The sequence below is a fragment of the Tympanuchus pallidicinctus genome, unplaced genomic scaffold, assembly GCF_026119805.1.
Source record: "Tympanuchus pallidicinctus isolate F22 unplaced genomic scaffold, pur_lepc_1.0 scaffold7, whole genome shotgun sequence".
Lineage (NCBI taxonomy): Eukaryota > Metazoa > Chordata > Aves > Galliformes > Phasianidae > Tympanuchus > Tympanuchus pallidicinctus.
In genome coordinates, this window is record NW_026294791.1 from 26,101,453 (window position 1) to 26,123,702 (window position 22,250).

Below are 22,250 nucleotides of genomic sequence, written 5' to 3' on the forward strand. Positions count from 1 at the left end.
ATTACCTTTAGGTGTTTCCTCATTAAGTACTAGAAACATAGGTGCATTAGGATTCCATAGTCCAGTAATTACATAAGCCTTCCCATCAGAGCTTTTTCCCATGGATTCCTAGAAATAAAAGAGAAACAAAGGACTTCATTAGAGATCAAGAGACAAGAGTGTGTGGAGGTAAAACAGTTCTAGGAATTTAAGAATATCATTACGTTCATGTTAGAGAACACAACCCAAAGTGAGAACATGGTATAATGGACAGGAAAATGGATAGGGAAATGGCAAAGAAAGAAGAAACATTATATACAAGAAAATGAAGGCAAAGATAGCTTAACCTACTTTTTTAATACTTATTAAAATAGAGGCTTTTGGTGGGATGTCTGTCACTACAGTCTAAGCAGAAATATTATGGGGTGATGGAATATAAGAGACTTCAAAAAATTAAACTAGTATCACAGTATCACAGAATCGCTCAGGTTGGAAAAGACCTCAAAGATCATGAAGTCCAACCACAACCTAACCATACCACCCTAACTCTAACAACCCTCCTAAATCATGTCCCTGAGCACCACATCCAAATGGTTTTTAAACACATCCAGGGATGGTGACTCAACCACCTCCCTGGGAGCCTATTCCAGTGCTTAACAACCCTTTGTGTAAAGAAGTGTTTTGTGATATCCAGCCTAAACCTCCCCTGGAGCAACTTGATGCTATTTCCCCTCTTCCTGTCACCAATGAGAAGAGACCAAACCCTCTCTCACTGTATACAGAGAAACAGTCCAAAATATAATCTTACTTAAGACCTTAATTACATCAACCAAAAAATTTAGGTTAGTGTTTTTACTCCAAAATTATCTCACTGCCATACTTGCCCCTGAGTTGCTCAGGCACAGACCTTCTCTAAGTATGACAGCAGTTTGCAACTCCAGTCCATAAAAATTTGACATTTAAAGAACCAAGTTTCAGGACAATATGCAATTGAAGTCAAAACAGCCACATATCTTCAAGTTAGTAACAACAGGAAAGCCTCTGTATTTGCATTAGGATAATCTTATACCATGCATCTGTTACTTCCATACTTGTCCCACACCAGTAACAGTTCATATTTCCTGCAGTTTCCCTGGGCAGTTCCTATGGATCCAACAAGCCTGCATGGTCGCCACTTCAGAGGCAAATGGGACTGACATTCCTACTCTGCAATCTGATTTGTAGGATTTGTGGGAGTGACCAAGTTCTCCAAATTTAAAGAGGGAGAAAGGCAGCTGTGAGAAAACACGAGTTTCCATGTAAACACACAGGAGATGATTAATAAGCTATCACATCCAGCAGTTAAATGTACGGAACTAGGGCTGGGATAAAGATATGGATTCAGATAGGCAGCCTGTACAGTAAAAACATGTTATATGGATTAACAGAACTCATTATGCTCTGTTACTCATAATTTATTCTATTTTCTATCAATCAAAAAATTGAAATGTAACATCAGAACTAATATCAACAAATGAAAACTGTGTTAGCATATACATAAACATAACAGCATACAAGTTTCTTACCTCTGACAAGAGAACTGAATACCAACAGCCAGAATCATCAACATGGATAAAGACGTGGACAAGACAAAACTGTCTGTGTAATTACAAAATGCCTGGCTGATTTAACTTGAGCACTTTTTGACTTTTGAAAACAGTTGTATTCTTGCCCACTGCATAAAACTGAATTGATACAATCACAAAGTATCCTATTAACTTGCAGCTCTCTTAGATGCAACTCATTATAAGAAAGGAAGGCTCTTAAAAGATAAGCAACTCTTTCAAGCTCTGAGCAAGAATTTAATTCAGATTAAGCAATTAATGGCAACATTTTCAGCAAAAACCAGCAGCACATCTCTAAGATCCAAGCATAAAGACAATTATTGGCTCTAAATTTTTAGATAACATGTTTAACAATTTTTTGGAGCAACTAACTATCAATTTCACAAAAACAGATGCCAAAGATTTTGACATTGAGATGTTCTGCCCGTTGCGTGAAGCATTTGTTTCTAGTCCTAAAATAGAAGATTCAGGATTTAAGAAACCAAAGTAAACAAACAGTGGCAGTTTTATTTTTGGGAGGTGCTTCTATATGGTTGGGGCTTTTTGTTTGCTTTTAAATTACTTATCTTATTAAAATGATTACTAAAAACATACATTACCATGTCTAGTAAATGCATGTCACTGTTCTTCACATTTCTTCCAGGACTCAGCAGCATTCCAAAGCATCTGTGAAGTTTTATCAAAAAATATATATACACATATATGTTAGCATTTCAAAGACAAAAGCATTTTGTTGAACATAATGGCACAGCACCCACTGCTTCTAATTTAGAGAAAATCTCAGTAATTTTCTGCCAGTGTTATGGCAACACTCAGCCAACATCACAATATAAATCACAGAAGTGACAATAAAATTATTTTCCAGAATGAAGACAACAGAAATTAGTGTCTAACCTATGAATTAATTGCTCTTAAAGACAATTTAAGACACTGAGTTTAAAAGACACAAGATTCCTCAAAACAAATGAGACAGATTGGCAACATGAAAATAAATTTTAAACCTGCTTTCATATAATTAAATTAAAGTAACAATTTACATATTTTATCATCCATAACTTCACTGGTGTAAATCAACATCACCCAGCTTCACAGATCCTTAAAAATACCAATTTGCTCTGGTCTTACACTTCAGCCTATTTTTTACATCTGATCCTCTCTATTACATAGATGCAAGGATTCTTCACAGTCACAACTTATGGCCCTCAAATGTTACATGACGAATCACTGTAACAACCTATCATTAGCATGAGATTTTAACAACAAAAAAATCCCACCAGCATCCCCCCATGTCTCTCAATGTAGAGTATTAATCCAGTATAAACCAGCTTCAATTTTGCCCAGCAGATTCTATAGCAGTTTCATTACCTTCATTTCACAGTACTCACTGCACTCAAAAAATGGATCTAACAGGCCAAAGCAAGTAGGCTCACACCTTGCTTGCCACAAGCAAAGATCAGCTCATCAGGTGTCATTAATGTCCTGCTAACCTCTTCTGTATGTATGCCTGTTCTCTGCTCTCTCCTTTACTTCAAACACTGGTCACTTTTCTGTAGGTTTTAATACCATTTTAGTAACTGTTAGCTATTTCAAGATGCATCTTGCTTGCTTACACTTTCTGATCTAATCATGGGATGCTTCATTATTGTCATTTTATTTAGGAATGCAAGATATAAAGACTTAACAAGAGTTCTCTACAATTGCCCCACCATCTAAAGTGTGCATATGCAAGAGTAGAAAGCAGCTTCTGCTATAGAGTTTGCAACCTAAACAGAAGGGACAAAGGAAGTTTCATGGCCATCACCACCACTACGTGGGTACTCTGCCACAGAGATAATATATAAGCCAAGGTCTTGAGTTCCAGTCCAGTCATTTAACTAGCAATCTTTCTTGATAGTTTTAACCGAACTTCATAGTTCAGAAGGGTTTGCTTTGAGAACTTTTCTTTCATTGTGGTCAAGTTCTAAGCATCTACAAGAACACAAATAACTTCTCTGGTCAATCTGTTCCAGTGCCCAGCTCCTTTTGTACTGATAACAACTTAACCCAACAGAGGAATTTCCAGAGAAGTAACATGTGCTCACTGACTCCAATCCTTCCACTTTGCACCCCTAGGGAGGATCAGGCTCCATCTCTTCCCTATCCTTCCCCCAGGCACCTGAAGGCACCGTAAACAGCTCACATTCTCACCTTCTCTAAGACCCAACAGAAGATACTCCATCATCTGGGCAGCTCAGCTACCCAAAGGAAAATTCAGATTTGTCAGCAAGCAGAAATCCTAAGATATTATCTGAACAGCCAGTGGACAGTTATGCAGACAACGCTTTCACAGCTTTCAAGCAAAAACCCTTTCATGGACAGTAGCAAATAAAACAGTAGACAATGATGAAGACTCATCTATAAGACTCATCTCATCTATAGCATAACACAGTGCCACATAACAGTGCAGATGCCAGGACTTGTACTGAGCCACATGAGAAGGCTTCTGTGAGACTAATGGGACCAGGCAGAACGTACCATGGACCAACTGCACCACTTTTTGTTCCTAAGGTAGAAATAGCTCAGTAGGAGCTATAGTTTATTACAACAGAGTGGTCACTAGCTTCTGGTAAGCCTGCTAAAAAAACCTGCAGGCCTGAGATTCAGAGGCAGGTGAAACATCTGTGCTTTTCTAAGGCACCAGCTCACCAGATCCCAGCCCTCACTGCACTTCCATCAGATGGAAATAAGCTGTGATGTACTTCTCAAAGATTCTGGCCTGTATGCTTCCAAAAGAAAGGGAGACATTAAAATGTGATTCCTGCAGAAGTAGATACTGATGATGACTGGGAACATCCTGCTACTGGAAGAGTCAAGGCTACTCTTCTAAGTTCAAAAGAGCAAAATGACTTCAAATGAGCTCAAGCAATAGCAAGCAACCAGCCAATATTCTGCACATCAACCCTACAGGTACAGGCTCTAGACTAAGGCACACTTCCATGACTTGGTACGAGTCCTCCACACGAACAGTAATGTTCTACCATTAAACACCTCTCAACAAGAACAAAGGCAGTCCTATTGCCTCTCAGAACAAAAGGCTGTTTCTTCACTCTCCAAAACAACTCTTTACATCCCTCAATTATTAACCAGAATTTTCTTCTTGAACCCTGTAAGTAACAGATGTGATATCCCACACAGCACAGCAGCCATGAGCCTACATGTGCCGCCCACAGCTCACAGCTGCAATGCAGGACAGAACAGTGCTTCTTCACTTGCTCTAACAACAGAAAAGCAGGCAAGCTCAGGTCAAATAGGCATCACAGCTAGAAAGCAACACAGGATCCCCTGTGGGAAACCTACTCAGCCCTATCGGAACACCACCTACTGGCATCAGCAGAGGTTTCTCAGGTGGTTTTTTCTGAAACCATCAACACAGATTTTTGGAACACTTTTGACGACAGGCCACTCTTCTGCAGCAACAATCACGTTTTTCCATTATGATTTCCCTTAGAAATACTTCAGAGAAAGCATTAAAGAGCTAGAAGTTCTCACATAATGTCAATCGATCATGCTAATTTTTTTATTTCAATATTGCATTCCGTATGTATATAAAATGACTTGCAATGTTGTGCGTGTCACACCAATTAAATAACTTACCAGCAAAGCTTGTGGTGATAAAAATAACATCCATATTGAATCATCCTAAATACCACCTAAGTTAAAGCTCTTTTCTAATGAAGATAGTTTTAAGAGGAAAAAAAACCAACAACACAAAACCAAGCTCCTTAAGATCCCTCACAAGGAAAATGCTGAATAGAGAATTAATATTATTCAGAAAAGCTTAACAGTTCATCATCCATGAAGTTTCAAATCAACTTTATTTCAATTACAAATTTAATCTACTGAGAAGCAAAAGAACAGTTTTACAGTATTGATAAAATAATCTGCTGTGTCCTTCTTGTTACAGAAAATTACAGTTTCTTTTTTGATAAAAATAGCCTGAAAGCAAATAGAGATCAATCTTAGGCTATATGAGTTTCTTACATTCTCCCATTATCTTGAATTCTCCTCAATAGGAGTGAATTCTCCTATTGTTACTTTTTTGGTAAGATTGCCATCTGGTGGCATTTGCTCTTTTTAAAATATGAGCTACTGAGAAAGAATTTCCTAATTTAAGCTAATGCAATGCCTGCTACTGCTGTAGCACAAGTCCCCTGTTACTGAACCTAACAACAAAGAGCTACTCTTCATGCTCTTCTTCTGCTTTTTGTGCAACTGTCTTCCTCAAAAGATATTTATTTTGTATGAAAGAATTTTCCTCTCATTTAGTTTCCAGTATATACACCTTTGGTCACCAACCATACCTGAGATCCTCACTACTACTTCAAGATAAGTATTGGAAGAGGAAACAGATCTAAGGTTAACATAGTTCAGACAACCCAACTTGGTTACTTTCACAACACAGACAGTGGTAATAAGGAAGGGTTATAATAAACATGTGTTTCTGTGCTACTTAACAAGAAAAAACAAAATGAAAAATATAAGAATGCCCAAGTATCCTAGTTCAAAAAATTCACATTCAAAAAATGCAATTAAAATGAAAAGTTTGCTTAGTTACATGCTATGCTTCCAAGACATCATGTTTCCACCTTAAAAATCACATCAGTTACTTAAAAAGATAATTAAAATTTAACCATGCACCTGTAAGTGAATTTTATTATGCAATAATACTGTGTCACTGTTTTTCTTCTTTCAGTTGCATAACCTGCAAAGCCAGGTTGAGAACAAATGTTCTCATGAAAAGGTAGTCTGCACTACTTTTATATGGCTCTTACCTTTCAATGGCCAGTTCTTTGTTTGAGAGCTGCTGAACTGTAATCACCACTTTCTTCTCAATTCCCTGCTTAAGTTTGAAATATAATTTGTCTCTGTCCTTTGGCACAGGGCTAAAATAAATTTTTTAAAAGTTAGTATGAAAAGAGGACATTAACTGTTAAGTACAGCAGAGAACAGTAACCCACTTAAGCTGTTCATAACTTGTTTGAGACCTCGCCATTTAAACTTGGTTAATAAACCAACACTGAAGAAAAAACCTGTATCTCGCACCTCGTATCTTAACTATCCAGAGAAATTATCAGGATCATGTGAGGGCATTTTGTTTTTTGAAACAACAGAAACACGTGCACCATACAAACCAAAAAACAACAGGACATTTTAACAGATCAACTCTTCTCGTCAACTCTGTCCGTTTTAGAAGTCATGTAATTCACTGTTAGGTTAAAAAATATTTTGCTTCCCTGTAACGCTCTGAGAATTTTACAGCTTCTAAACCTTCAATGCATTCAGAATTCATTAAGTCACAGAATCACAGAACGGCCCGGGTTGGAAGGGACCTCAAGGATCAAAAATCTCCAACCCCCTGCCACAGGCAGGGCCACCAACTTCCACATTTAATACCAGCCCAGGCTGCCCAGGGCCCCATCCAACCTGGCCTTCAACACCTCCAGGTGTTCCAGCACCTCACCACTCTCATAGGAAAGAACTTCTCCCCAACATCCAACCTTCAATTGAACCAACTTAAAAGAGCACTACATTGTATTTATTTGGGAAAATTGGTTTGACAGAAGTTTGTACAGACATCCTACCATCTTTTTCATTTGCACAAGCCTATCTTGAACATTTCTGTCAACAGATACATCTTTAAAAGAAGCCAATTTCAAAAGGGTGCTGTTTTTAAATCCTTAAATGGAAAACATACAGAGAAGAAAACCAAAAGCAAAGCAGTGGCTTCCTCCTCATAGCAGGTCCACTTAGGAAAAGAAGCTAAATCAATTTCACTGCAGCACAACAGTTGTGCATTCTGCAAGTATGCTTGATTGAAGAAGATTTTCAACTTTCCCATTCCATTCAGATTACCTGAAATTTCCTTTCCCATCATCTTCTTTGACTTCTAAGGAAACACTGAAAGTGTACACATCACTGTCTGGAGTAGGAAGAACGAAATCCTTAACGTGATCAGATGCTTGTTTGGAAGAACGTTTGAACGCTGTGGAGAAGCTGTATAAAATTCGGCTGACCTGCAGAAAAGCAAAAGAACAAGTGGTATTATAAATACTAAAAGATGAAAAAAACACCCACCTTTGCTTTTTTTTTCTTTTTTTCTTTTCTTTATTTAAAACAGAAAGCTTTTAGATCATGTGTTTCATAACCACTCAACAATGTTTTCTCAGTAAGCTAATATGTCACAAGATTGGGAATGCAACTCATTAGAAGACCCTAATACTGCATTTTTCAAGTTGTGCCTTTAATAACATATCTTACAGTTTGCTAAAGTGGAACCTTGTTTTGTCATCTTTTTCATCCCTTACTCTTCCAGCCTAAAAAAATCCTCCTATCTCAAACTTTCAGCAGTTCTTCCCAAAATACCAAGGGCAATCACAGCACTGTAAAGTGATTCTAACTCCCAAGATCTACACTGCAACACTAACCTGGAACCTACTCAAATGAGGCCTGAAAAACAAAAGGCTTTCTACAATATCCCCATTACAGTGCACTTTGCTATCTTGTTGGAATGCTGTAACTTTTAACTTGCATTAATAGTCACACGTGACTATTTGCACATTCTCTAAAATCCACTGAACATGCGTTAATGTGTTTCTCAAATACATACCATTCCCAAATCTGGAATAACTTTCCCAGATATGCCCTGCCTCCTTTATATGAGCCATTATACCATATTTAATACTTACTGCCTCTTTAATTTCACAAGAGAAAACATGAATCTGGAACTCTTCTGTTCCACAACTGCTTTCAGTAAACGCAAAACAGTCACTTTCTGAAGTCCCATTCTGTCCACGCACACAAAACAACACCTTATAGATTGGAAAAGAGGCTATCTCCACATTGCTTGACTGATCTATTATTCTGCCAAGGAAAGGAACAGTGAAGAACAAAAAAAAAAAAGCAAATCAAACAAACATACACAAAATAACTTCCTGCAATTAGATAAATACCTAAACTGAACTTACAACTAAGTATACAAGATGGAGAGTAGGAACAGATAAGTCAGGCTTTCTGGCTGTAAGATGTAAATATTTTTGTTTGTAATGCTGGCCTAATTTTTTTTTTAATGCTCCAATAGAGCATGGTACCTCTTTCCAAAACAGCAGAAATCAGTGAACAAGATGCTTGAGAATATTTGGCCCTAAAGCTGACGAACAGGCACTTCTGATAACCAGTATAGAGAAACTAGCACTCAGATACTCCTACACCCAAAAATGACTTTCAACCTTACGCTTCATTTTCATTGGTTTGAAGAGGCCCAACTCAGCATTTTAAGTACTTCAAGAAGATGCCCACAAAGAAGTGGAACATGACCATCAGTACAGCACTTCCACAGATTTTTCTTTTACAGGGTGAGGTGTCTCATTGTACTGTAAAGAACCTGAGCCAAAAATCCAACCATTCTACCTCCTTGTGAGAGTAACAAACTTCAAATCCACCTTCCACGTGCAGTGCAAGTAACAAAAGAATCATTTACACATTACCTTACAGAGCCTTCTGGAACATTGGGAACATAGAGAGTTACAGATAGAGGGGCCTGACTTGAGGATTTCATGTTTGCCATGGCACGTAGAGCTTCTGGCTCATTGCGAGGGGCAGACACCTTCATGCAACCCAGGTAAGTCAGTTTGTTAAACAACACGCTGTCCTCTTCCAAGGGTTCATGGGGAGAAGATGAACTTCGTGTAGACACTTCTGAAAATGAAGAAACCATTTCTTTAACTTTGTTTTTATTTTTACATATTGTTTACTGAACAAGTTCTATAGCAAAATCTCTTGCTGCTTATAAGAATGGACACAGAGATCGAAGTCCAACAGTGAGAAATCCACTCAGCATTAATTAATAATGTTATGTCTATTCTAACACAGGTTTCCAAGTATTGCTTTAGGTCAATTTACCGTTTGATTCTTTTTAGCTGTGCTAAAGTGTTCCTTACCTAGTTCAATTTGCTTACATACCCAAATTTCTACTCGTTATTTTTGCATAAAGATGCTTCTAATTCTCTTCTCTCCCATGAATTTACAATTTGTAAAGAATTATTAAATTCAAATGTGGTTCACATTCTTGAGGTAAATACGCTGACTGCATGAAACATCAGCGAACTGGAGAAAAGTAAAGGGACACTTGCTCTTCTAATCAGAGGAAGAGAAGCATTCTTTTTGGATTATTCTTCTGTGTTTTTTTAAAGGCTATTTGGCATTTAAGAAAAGAAAGGTGAAGTTAAAAAAAATAAAAATCAGAAGTATGAATCAGAGTAATCCAGGTTGGATTAACTCTAGAGATCGTTTCCATCTTAAACTTATTTACAAGCAGAACGGGTTAGACTAGAGCTAGCTGAATCAGGCTGCTCAAGGTCCTGTTGAGCTGAGTTTTAGCTCCAAGAATGGAAATTCCAAGTCTCTCCTAGCATTTTGCCCTGCTTTTTCATATTTCTTTTGACTACAACCATTGCTTGTGAAACACTTAAAAAATGCTGAATGCATGTCAGTGGACTTAATCTTGAAATTTCTGATATTCCACCAGCAGCATCTCTATCTTACCTACAGTACATTCAGCAGTTACCTGACACTGAGTCCCAACTAAACCAGAGCTGGTGACATAACAAAAATTGTCTTGATGAAAACTGAGCAGCAAAGGTGTATCGACCTGGTAATGATCTATTCCTATCTACAGTCTTCTCCTAATGAGAAAACTTGAAGAGGCTACAGAATATTCTCCGGAATACTTACAGAATTAAGTTCCAGAAAGCATTACATCTATTTTAACTTCAAGCTTTAAAGAAAAGAACTGCCATCCTTGGGGAGGTATGGGGGGATGGGACATAAGACAAGGGTACTCTTCAGGAATACCTGTAGTAGAAGGGTCTAAAACAAGTTGCAAGGACGGTTGATTTGTTTGACCTGCTGAGCCAAGTCCAGATGCCTGGCTGCATGCATCACTAGAACCTTCAGAGAAAGCAGTGGAGTCGTTCTGGTCTTTTTCAGAATCCCTCAGTATCTCCTCCATTGCCTTCTCCAGCTGATCATCTCCATTTGAAAACACCTGTAAGAAGGAGATTAGTTTTTTTCCCCAAAAACATATAGCTATGTGTATGTTTATTTGGCTAATATCTTTCAAAGACACAATCTTTACAAACAACCATCCAAAACTTACAGACCTCTGTTAAAATAACAGGATTGTGTTTAGATTCTCCATTCAAAACAGAAATAACAGAATTTGTTACACACTTTCCTTACAGAAAATTGTACTTTCTTAGTCATATCCAAGCCATCTCAGTTGGCTCACCAATTACTCCACGTGTAGTTCAAAAGTAAATGTATAAAAATAGCCAGAACATGGTCAGACATTTCTCCTCCCCTCCAAAAAAAAGTGCCTTTCACAGATACCAGCATTTCCAACCAAAAAACCAACACAGCCAGTAATAAAGCTGCTTTATGGATTTTACCATCTAGATATAATAACTAAAGAAGCAGTCAGTGTTTAATTAATTTAATTTCTGTAATCATCAGTTGTAAACTGCCCAACAGTTATGGAAAGATAGAATCATTGTTGTCATTTCAAGGGGAACAAATTCCTATTTCTCCAAGAGGATCACATCTGCTCTAGCAACCAAATTGAGGAAACTTGCCATTAACCAATTAGCTGTTACCCCAATACTGAAACATTCAGGCATTCTGTGCTAGAAAGCTTCTACAGGTCACAGAATCACAGAATCGCAGAATTGTAGGGGTTGGAAGGGACCTCCAGAGATCATCGAGTCCAACCCCCCTGCCAAAGCAGGTTCCCTACAGCAGGTTGCACAGGTAGGCATCCAGGCAGGTCTTGAACATCTCCAGAGAAGGAGACTCCACCACCACCCTGGGCAGCCTGTTCCAGTGCTCCGTCACCTCACTGTAAAGAAGTTCTTGCGCACATTTGTGCGGAACTTCCTATGCTGCAGTTTCCAGCCGTTTCCCCTTGTCCTGTCTCCACTCACCACTGAAAACAGTCTGGCCTCGCCATTCTGCCCCCCACACCTCAGATATTTACAGACCTGGATCAGGTCCCCTCTCAGCCTTCTTTTCTCAAGGCTGAACAGACCCAGTTCACTCAGCCTTTCCTCATAGCAGAGATGCTCCAGGCCCTTCACCATTTTTGCGTCCCGCCGCTGGACTCTTTCCAAGAGATCCTTGTCTTTTTTGTACTGGGGAGCCCAGAACTGGACGCAGTACTCCAGATGAGGTCTTACCAGGGCAGAGTAGAGGGGGAGGATCACCTCCTTCAACCTGCTGGCCACACTCTTTTTAATGCACCCCAGTAAGCCATTGGCCTTTTTGGCCACAAGGGCACACTGCTGGCTCATGGCCAACCTGTCGTCCACCAGGACACCCAGGTCCCTTTCCACAGAGCTCCCCTCCAGCAGGTCATCCCCCAACCTGTACTGGTGCATGGAATTATTCCTCCCCAAATGCAAGACTCTACACTTGCTTTTGTTAAACCTCATCTGGTTTTTTTCTGCCCAGCTCTCCAGTCTGTCCAGGTCTCGCTGAATGGCAGCACAGCCTTCAGGCGTGTCAGCCAATCCTCCCAACTTCGTATCATCAGCAAACTTGCTGAGGGTGGCCATTATCCCCTCATCAAGGTCATTGATGAAGATGTTGAACAAGACTGGACCCAGCACAGACCCCTGAGGAACACCGCTGCTTACAGGCCTCCAACCGGACTCTGCACCACCAACAACGACCCTCTGTGCTCTGCCAGTCAGCCAGTTCTCAAACCACCTCACTGTCCACTCATCTATCCCACACTTCCTCAGCTTTGTTATAAGGATAAGGTCTTAGTCGTGCTTAAGGCAGCACCGAGAAGGAAACAAAAACAAGGTCCATTGTGGTCAATTCCTATGCACCCTAATTGTGTTCTTCAATGAAAAAAACATTCTAAGGCTGTGAGCCACAAATAAAGAATACCTCCTAAGCATTAATCTGAAACTTACTCTTTGAAAATAATATTTTAGTCCCTGTTTAATGTATAAATCCACAGAACACTAACAAAGCTAGCCCCCATAGAAGTTACTAAAAGAAAAACTGTACTGCCACATTTGGACAGGCTTCCTTAATCTGAGCTCCTGATTTCAATGGCTAAACAAGCACTGACAAAAATGAGCAGTTAAGATTCTCCTCAAGCACACACAAGTATCTTTAGTTAAACACTTCAAAGAAGAGACTATTTTTTGCTCAATAAGAATCTTATCATATATTTCAAATAAAACAGTAGTCAACCTTTAGCTGAGGTTTTGCATCTTTCCCAGAGGAGTCCTCAGTTTGCTGGTGAACCACGACAAACTCTTCATTAATTAATGTGGATACGGTTTCAGGAATTCTCCTGGCTTTGCTGAATGATGTTCTGACTTCCATCTCAGGTCAGCAGCTGCCACAGCCACCTACAGAAGGAAAAAAAACATTACGAACAGATTAAAAACGTGTTCTTTAATATCTCAACAGGTGTAACAGGAAGTTTCTATCAGCTAATACAATACCTAGTTGTATGAATGTATTATACTACATTTAATGACATTTCTCTGATTCCACTGGTGTAAGAACATTTGAATAGCAAAGTGTATTTTGGGGTATTAAAAAAATCTGTGATTGAACAGCAGAAACTGTTATCTGCATGTATAGATAACTCCCAACAGAGTTCACCTTGGAGCTTCCACTTCTACTGTTTCTAATCCTCCAGATCCTGCTCCCTCTACCTCCCCCAGTTCCCGCCCTTTTTCCTCCTTTTCTCTCATACAGATGCATTTCTCAACATCAGCATCACCCAGGTTATGCGAAGATGCAAATTACCCTATGACTAATTTTCCAAGCGTGTGCCATACCATGAAAACATGTTTAGCAACGTTTTCTCAGCAAGGTATTTATATCTATATGTGATGAAGCATCAAAGATCATACTAAACCACAATCACATTCTTCTCAGCAGTTTCTCTGAAAAGTCTACAACAGTTAATCACGTTACTCACAAAAAAAAAAAGAATTAGCTGTAAATATTACAGAAACCAAGAACAGGTTTTCTCTTCTCTGGGCAGAAATAAGCCCAGGCACAACCAAACAAGGGCAAAGGATTGGTATCTCTACAAGTTCATTTAAAAGACTATCAAAAAAAAAAAAAAAAAAAAAAAAAAAAAAAAAAAGTTGAAATCATTCCCAGCACTCCTGAATAAGAAAAACTGTAGGTATCCAACACAAAGAGGATCATCTCTATTAGAGTAGAACATTTTCCCCGGCCCCTAAAGGAACAGTGGGCTAAAACGTTGTTTTTAAAGTGTCTCTGCGTTTTTATAATTCCTCTGTTAAAAGAAGAAAGGCATTTTCAGATACTCTTGGTAAATAGCACATACTTGCAGACACAATGTACTTCCACATCAGTTTCCAGAAAGCTCTGCTTTGGCTTGGTGCTGCACAGTGTTTTCCTTAAGAGACAAAGCTGTGATGAATAACCTAAAGCAGGGAGGGAACCTTCCCTTACTGCCTTATTTGCAAGGTGGAACAGAACGCTTCCCCTGAAGCTGGATACGGAGACCTGAAGCTCAGCTCAGTGCCCACCAAACCCAGTTTCACACTGGGAGGATCAGCTCCCCTACAGGGGAGCTCAGCCAGACTTGTGCTGTGACTTGTGAGCACAGACAGGCTTTGCTTCACACTGCCTTCACAGCAGTACCAGGGCACAGAACCGTGCCATGCTCGCTTCTCAATTTTACTTTCAAAACATGCAATCGAGATCACAAATTTAGGTTTCCTGGCAGGGAAGCACATAAACAGCCCTTGAGACGAGCAAGTCCTCCTCCGTTCTGAGCAAGCACTATTTAAGCCTGCTAGCCACAACACGCAGTTCAGCAACTTTGTACAAGAACAAGTTTGGGAACTAAGCCAAGTTCAATACAAAACCATTCTGTGTCACTTCTGAAACCACGGTCAGTAGCCTTTTGCTCTTCTCAAGACTCGATCTATTTACACCCACCTCTCTCCAAACAAATTTTCCCTCTCCCTAACACAACCACAATTTTACCTTTCAAGTTAGTGAAGCATTACACACAGAAGTCCCAGAGTATCGTATCACACAATCATAGAACGGCCTGGGTTGAAAAGGACCACAGAGATCACCTAGTTTCAACCCCCCGCTATGTGCAGGGTCAACAACCACCAACTCAACTTCGAGCACTGTATTACAGCACAGGAAACTTGTCAGGAGAGTGGCATTAGGAAAAAGCCCCCAAACAGCTGCCATATTCAGAGACTACCAGTTTGGACTGGCAGTGCAATGAACCCAAAGCAGCAGCTTGCAGACATGACATCATGTGGGCTCCACCCAACCCTAGGCCATGGATTCTCCACTGAAGTCAGCTTCATCTCAGTGTTTTAAGGCATCTTAACTCTAAAGGTGTTCCAGCAGAGGATGACAGGCAGCCCTCCTGGCCACATCAGCAGAAAGGATGCAGATCCCCACAAAGCTCCTCTTGTCTCTTAACTTTCAATCAGAGAGTTCTGTGCACACATGCACTTTATGCATAAAGGGCTCTACTGCATTAATTGTTGTAAGACAAATGCCAACTGCTGTACCACCTTCTGTCTGTAGCCATGGAGGACAGACAGGCACATCAACTGCCAAAAGCTTTCTGTAGCAATATATAAGAAGAAAAGCACAGTAAATGCACGTTTGTAAGGAGAAAATGATGATAATGCAACTAGAAAAGCATAATGAAGTACAAAATATCCCCATGTAGGTAAAGACAGTTTTAGGGAAGTTCCTCTTCTGGAAGAGAGGAAGGAAATATAATTAACATGAGATGACTGCAGGGAATTTCTAATTCCCTTCAGAATTCCTAAAAGCATACCATGCATGTCATTGCACTTACAGATTTACAAGCTATTTAATGTTGTTGAGAGTGCAGCTCAAGCCTGACCATCAACATGATGAGCAGACACACCTCTGCCATGGCTGAGCAAAACACCACCCTAAAAACCTTCATTCCTGCCTTTCATTACAGCCAACTCCAAGCTGCCATCAGCATTACTCACATGGATGCTCTCTGCGCCATTCTAGTCACAACAAAACCAGCCTGGTTTCTGCTTGGTAATCAGACACGAGCAGGCCAGGCAGGAAGCTCCAGGACATCTCCTCACTCATCAGCTCACCTAAGCTACCAGTCTACAAACCCCTCAGGTCTTTTGCCAAGACCACCTCTAAATCATGACTGAGTCACGTTTCAAATTAAACAAGTAGAATAAAGTTGATAGGAGAATATAATAATGTAACTCTGAGTCTCAAGAAGATTACTGAGGCTTTACTGCCTTAAGAAGCTACTTAGAGGGGAAAAATACGCACGTTCTGTTACTCCAGCTAAGCACTTTTAAGAAAAGCAGTAAAAAGAATAAAAATCTCCCCTGAATGAATCACATACTAAGGCGCTTTGGGGAAGGTGAGAAAAACAGAACACGTGATTTTTTTTTTACTTTATTTCTTATTCTTTATGACTAAGAAAAGAGAGAAACATTTTCTGGACTTTCCAGTCACCTCCAGACTGCAGGCAGTTACGTTATTTCGCTTTCAGCATTCGCTTTACCCCGTACTGAGTACTTACTCCTGTTTCACCCATGGCAGAGATGAACCAAAGGTTTGGAACAAGTGACTGCCAACACCGGGTGTGCAATCATCAGTCAGAACACACAGACAGCCATACAGCCTCCAGTCATGCCCAGTTTATTCCTGGAGCTGAACCGTCGCTCACAACAGTCATTAAAGAGGTTCAGCATTTGCATTTGGTTGCTGCTCAGAGTGCATGTGACAGACAGGGGCAGGAAGGCAGCAGAAGTAACACACCTCAGCTATTTCTGCACCGAGCCCGCAAGCTTCGTTCAGCTGCTGGTGCAGTTTTACTTCAAATGGAATTAACACGTCTGAGGTGCAAATAAACCTTCTGTTTGACCAACACCGTTCCAAGAACAAAACCACAGAGCAGATGGTAACTCCCCAAGCCATCAGAGCCCAGAATCAGAAGGGGTCTTCCAAGCACATCTTCAGAAAAATGGTGACAAACTGTGTTTTCCAAGTTCTCTTCACAGTAAGAAATGCTGAAGTACGTTCTGTTACCACAAGGAAGCAATTTCTGTAAGAGAAGTCCTGAGCAGTCCTGTTCTTCCCCGTACAGAGGATGATTCCTCCTCCACACAGATGAGCAATGGCACGCAGAAAACAAGTTGAGAGCCCTGCAACAATCACACGGGAGGAAGACTTCCTAAATTCTGCTGATCAAAGCCAACCGGTTGGCAAAAGGAGTACAACTCCGAGGAAAAGCAACATCTCAGCACAGCTTTCTGACAAAGAGAGTTTCAAAACAAAAGGTTTTCAAGATATAAAGTAATTAATCAGATTTATCTAGTTTTAAAATAGAAGGGAGGAAATCTCGTAGTGCTACAGCAATGACTAAGGAAAAGCTGTTATTTTCCTCTTTGAGCTCTATCTTATAGTTTTGGCCAACTCACTTCAGCTTTCCGTACTTCAGCTCCCAAGGTTTTGAGCTGGGATAAAAACGAAGCCACACATACCTGGAATAGAGCTTTCTGGGGGCCAGGAAGTGGAACTTATGGCGTATACATCCCAATCATCACACAGCCCACTCTCAGAAGCTACAGCTCTTCCTTCCAGGAAGGCACCGTGGGCTCACTGCAACTCCCTACACTAGCTTACCCCAGTGTACAAGAGGAGGGCCACAGGACGGAGGTGTTTCTCAATTCCCCCTCTCCCTAACTCTTCCATGCATTTCGTACTGCGTGTAAACTGGAAAACCACATCACAAACAAAACCACACAGACCTGAGCAGCAATCAGGGGACCGCTGGGCAGAGAAGCTCAGCCATGACCACTGGCAAAGCTGCTATGATAGGAGAGAGACTCAAAAGGAAGGGCTTGTGGCTTTGGATTGGATTTGCTTTGCATTCCCTGAATGGTTTCATAAACTTCCTCATCAAGCTGGTCCCCATTAGTAAATACCAATACATGAACTAGTCCTCAGAAGCACTGACCTGGTACTTTGCATTTACTTCCAGTTTGTGTTCAACAAATATTTCAAAATTAATGCTCAAATTCATCATTCAAAAAAATGATATATTTTCTTTTTAAAAAAAAAAAATTAGTTTTGCATTCAACAGCACCAAGGCTTTGATAGAACTTGATAACATCTATGAAAAAGAAAGAAAAGACAACACAAAAACAAGGTGAATGTTGATGCATCTGTTTTCACTGAGCAAAATGAAACGTGTTTTAAAGGAAAGCTTCCAATCTTCTTCCAGGGCAGTGCAGATCAATCAAATTCACACTTTCCATCATCAGCCAGGCCAAATCAGATCCCGTATTAACGATGAACTTTCAAAGCCATACAGTTTCACTGATAATCTCACAACGAAAACACAACACAGAAGAAAGATTTTCAAGGGACTCTCTGGAAGCCTTCTGAGAGGAAGGTCCCATGCGGCTACGCAGTGATTTCTCTTCTGCTAACAGATGTTCAAAGCACAGATGTACACTGAAAAGGGTCGTCTGTTCCCCTTTTTGAGCCGCTCAATACAATGCACACGAGCAAAAAAAGCATTAAGCTGACTTAACTATAAAACACAAGTGCAACGTGACTCACATTTCTGGTTTACATAGAGGTAACGTGCATTTCATTCTAATTTCCTGCTTAGGGCACTGGAAACAGCTCACTAATTCAATCTTTACCACTGCTTCCTATGCTGAAGATGTCAAAACTGTTTCTGTAAATCCCACTCTGTTTCAATTTCACCAAGATCATCACCACTCTAATCTTGCCCTTCATCTCCCTTTCTCTCATATAAGAGGAGAAAGAAGCTGAACTCTCTGTTCAAACCAAGTGCTGCTTTACTATCCATAAGCTGTTTCCCAGTGTCTATCTCTGTGAAAGACAACATAAAACACACCTGGGAAAAACAGAAACTAGCGTTCACTTGCCTTACTGATACTGCTCCCCTAGATTAAAATCACTCTAATATAAAAAGATCTCTGTTGTATTCATATTAAAATATAAGGCCATGTGTATGCATTAAAAAATCTAGTTTCAGTGAAAGCAACGGTAAGAACTCAAATAAACAAAACAAAGAAAGAATGACCACACAACTGAAAAACCACATAGCTTATTTTGGCAGCTTTGTCTCCTCTGTGAAAGTGAGCTTCTACTTAATACACCACAACAAATAATTAGTCTGTTCACAGAGAGCAGGCTGTTTTTAATTCCTGCACTGGGTGCCTGGATACAGAGGATACAGGAGGCCTCGACACAGACTGCTCCTACGTCAATCATAAGCCAAGGAATAACTATTAGAAGGAAAACAGATTCAAAAGAAAACTACATAAACAAGAAAACGTCCATTCAGCCTCAAAGCATTCTGCATCCACAGCTTACAGAATTCTGACCTGATGGCATTGTGCATACTAAGGCAACTATTATAAAGGAGAGAAACAGCTTTCCTGAGCTGGAGTTCTGGATTACACATCGGCCACTTAAACACTGCGGAGATTCCATTTTGAACTGCTCAGGGAAAAAGACTGTTTTCATTCATCTTGACTCCAGGCCCGTCGGCTGGCAGGCGTGCTGGCACTGCAGGCACGGTGACTCAGGCAAGGAAGCAGCTGACATTTACAGCCCAAGAGAGAAGCAGCACCTCTCCTCTTCTGCAGAGATCATCAACCGCTGCAAACCACAGGCGAGAGCGAAGATGAGAAGCACATTAAAAAACAAAACCACCGATGTGAAGTACAATGTGGAACGGGTGGGGAGAAGGGCATCACAAATGGTAAACAAACTATCAGACCAGATCAAGGAAGGAAAGAAGATCAGGTCAACCACAGAGGCAGCCCCCAGTAACTTGCCTGCTTGCATTCGCTCAAACTCCACAAACAGAATCACAGAATGACCCAGTTTGGAAGGGACCTCAAGGATCACAAATCTCCAACCCCCCCTGCCACATGCAGGGCCACCAACCTCCACATTTAAGAGCAGCCCAGGCTGCCCAGGGCCCCATCCAACCTGGCCTTCAACACCTCCAGGGATGGGGTATCCACAAACAAATGGAATTGCTGCAGGACACAAGCTCCAAAGCAATTAAAATAAGGTTGGGGAGTGAGATTTTAAAAAGAAACAACTCCTCAGGCCTAAGATTTGGCCACAGTTAGTGGCATGAGCCACCAGGTGACAGGCAGCTCACACTAGCATACACAGATGAGAAGAGAATGGTTATTTTAAAGGCCATAGTGAACTGAAAATGAAACCTCGTGGAAGTTAGGATAACTGCTTCAAATTGAGCAACTGGAATGTAGCACAGCAAATGGCTCTAACTATTGTCTGCCTCACTCCTGTGTGTGTTGAACCGTAATGGTGCGACACAGAAACAAGCTTCAGCATGCTATCATTTTCGTATTCTCCCATTCTCAATGCTCACATGGAATTCTCTGTTCATTTTGCACATTTTCCTGTTTGCTAAAAGCATACCTTGAACTTGACATTATTTCTCTACTACAGCTGTGCTGTTTCTGCAGCTAAGATGACGTAGAAGTATCATTTGAACAGAAAGCAGTCACTTGAATTAAGGAGTGATTGATCCAAAGAAAATATCCATGGCTATTATGTTAACTGCAAGATGACCTAATACCAAAACCACTGCTGAATCTGGTGGGAGGAGTCCTTGCCCATAGCAGGGGGTTGGAACACGATCTCTAAGGCCCCTTCCAACCCAAACCATTCTGTGATTCTAAGAAATGCTACCTGAATTTTGATTTGATCAGGGCATTCTGAATTCCTCTGCATGCTGGAAGTAACATCTCACACTCCACGTTCCTGGGGCAAGCTCTTACAAAAATATTCTGAGATGCAGATTTGCTGCTAATTTCAAAGGCTGTGACAGGTCTTAGAAAACTAAGGGAAACTCATGAAAGAATACAAAATTGTTCCCTTCACAGAAAAAAAGATCTTCCTGTAAGAACAGGACAATATGTGATCAGATACATCTGTACTGCAGTGCTCTGTCCACTCAGTCACATCAAGGGAAAGAAAGTAGTAATAAGCAGAAAGGGAAGAAAAGCCTTTTCTCATTTTAAGTCTAAAGGATCAATACAATTTGTTCTATCTAGATGAGAACAAGGTTTGATCTCAAGAAGATCACTTCATATTCCAAACTCCAAACCATCCAAATAGCTGGATGTGTTATATTTCTAATTTAAAAAGTTCACCAGCTTGCATAAAATCAAACAAATCCTGAGGAGCCACAGAGGTGTCTCTCCAATTGCTAAGCACCATACAAGCAGCATTCTGTTGAGAGACAAGTAAACGTGCAGCACCTAGGAGAGGTGGGGACACTGTGTAACCTCAGAGCCAGTGCTGTCAGCAGGGAAAGCTGACATCACCCAGGAAAAGGGGACTGACACAAACCCACATCTTGTCGTTTTGATGCTGAAAGTTGAAAACTAAAATGTTTATTTGGGAATAAAGCGTTATTCTTGGAAGTAAAGCAGGAAAGTCAAAATTACAAAGGTGCCACAGAAAAACCTCTCGAATCCATCACAGCAGTCCACTCTGAACATTTCAGTGTAACCGACTCTTACATTTTTTATTCAACTATCCAACAAATGGAGATAGTAACTATTCTGACACCCATAAACCTGTTTAGCAGGATGTACATAGGATATATTCATAGGCACTGCTCAGTTCTTTCCACACTCACAGGAGCCATGGGACAAGCAAATGGTTTACAATAGAAGGAATCCTAATCCAAAATACAAAGTGCAGACAGGTGAGCTTCAGCATCCTGCCACACATAGAAGTCAAAGGTGAGTCTCCAACAAGCCCAACAAAGCATCCAAGCACTAAGAGCAGGGAAAAAAAACCAACCACCAGGTATTCTGAAGTCCCAATGAAGCAGACAGCTTCACTGCACACCTACAGAGTTAAGAACAGATGTTATTTTGGCACCTTGTATATTCTGAAGGGAACACACACAATAATGTGGCTACTTTTTTCATACTCTACAGTACGACCCCATAGAAACCAGGAGGGCGTGCTGGAGGAAGGATGATCTGTGCTTGTCTTGTCACTTTGCCACAGCCACTCTCTTCTCTGACTACCATCAAAAGCTAGATATTAATCTGCAGTCTGACCCCCCTATAATGTCAACTTCAGTCAGATAAAAGGGAAGCTGTAGGAGTCAAAGGCAAATACAGAAGTCAGGACAACTACGAGGAACTTCCAACTTGATATTAATTTTCTGGGGCTTGACAACATACTCTAATGGACATTTTGACCAATGCTTTCCCGCACCTCTATCCCCTAACAGTTTTTATATATACATAGAGCAATAAATGGTTGACAAATAATATTCTCAAAACAGTGTATTGTATCAGGCACTGAGTTTTCAACTGTGCCTGTAACCACTTCCATTCCAGTCTCAAAAATCACTGAGCAGTTATCTCCAAGAAATACACAAATCTAGCTAACACCTCTGTTTCTTGGAACTTTATAACAGTAAGTAACTCGTATTCAAATTATTCTTATTAAAGAATCAACAAATAGAATCAAGTACGACAG

General features: G+C 40.4%; 1 protein-coding gene across 4 annotated transcripts in view; it reads right to left on the reverse strand.

The window, feature by feature from the left end:
* Nucleotides 1–22,250, reverse strand: part of RABGAP1L (RAB GTPase activating protein 1 like) — a 199,972-nt gene that overhangs the window by 172,043 nt on the left and 5,679 nt on the right. For 3 of the 4 annotated variants that reach the window (XM_052666174.1, XM_052666173.1, XM_052666176.1), the window contains exons 2-9: nt 12,882–13,042; nt 10,473–10,665; nt 9,107–9,317; nt 8,309–8,483; nt 7,476–7,636; nt 6,395–6,505; nt 2,183–2,249; nt 6–108 (exon numbers count right to left, since the gene is read on the reverse strand). In XM_052666174.1, the coding sequence (XP_052522134.1) occupies nt 6–108; nt 2,183–2,249; nt 6,395–6,505; nt 7,476–7,636; nt 8,309–8,483; nt 9,107–9,317; nt 10,473–10,665; nt 12,882–13,016 (1,156 nt within the window). In that variant the 5' untranslated portion in view covers nt 13,017–13,042. The remainder of the gene's footprint in view (nt 1–5; nt 109–2,182; nt 2,250–6,394; nt 6,506–7,475; nt 7,637–8,308; nt 8,484–9,106; nt 9,318–10,472; nt 10,666–12,881; nt 13,043–22,250) is intronic. The other variant, XM_052666175.1, reaches the window with a different exon arrangement.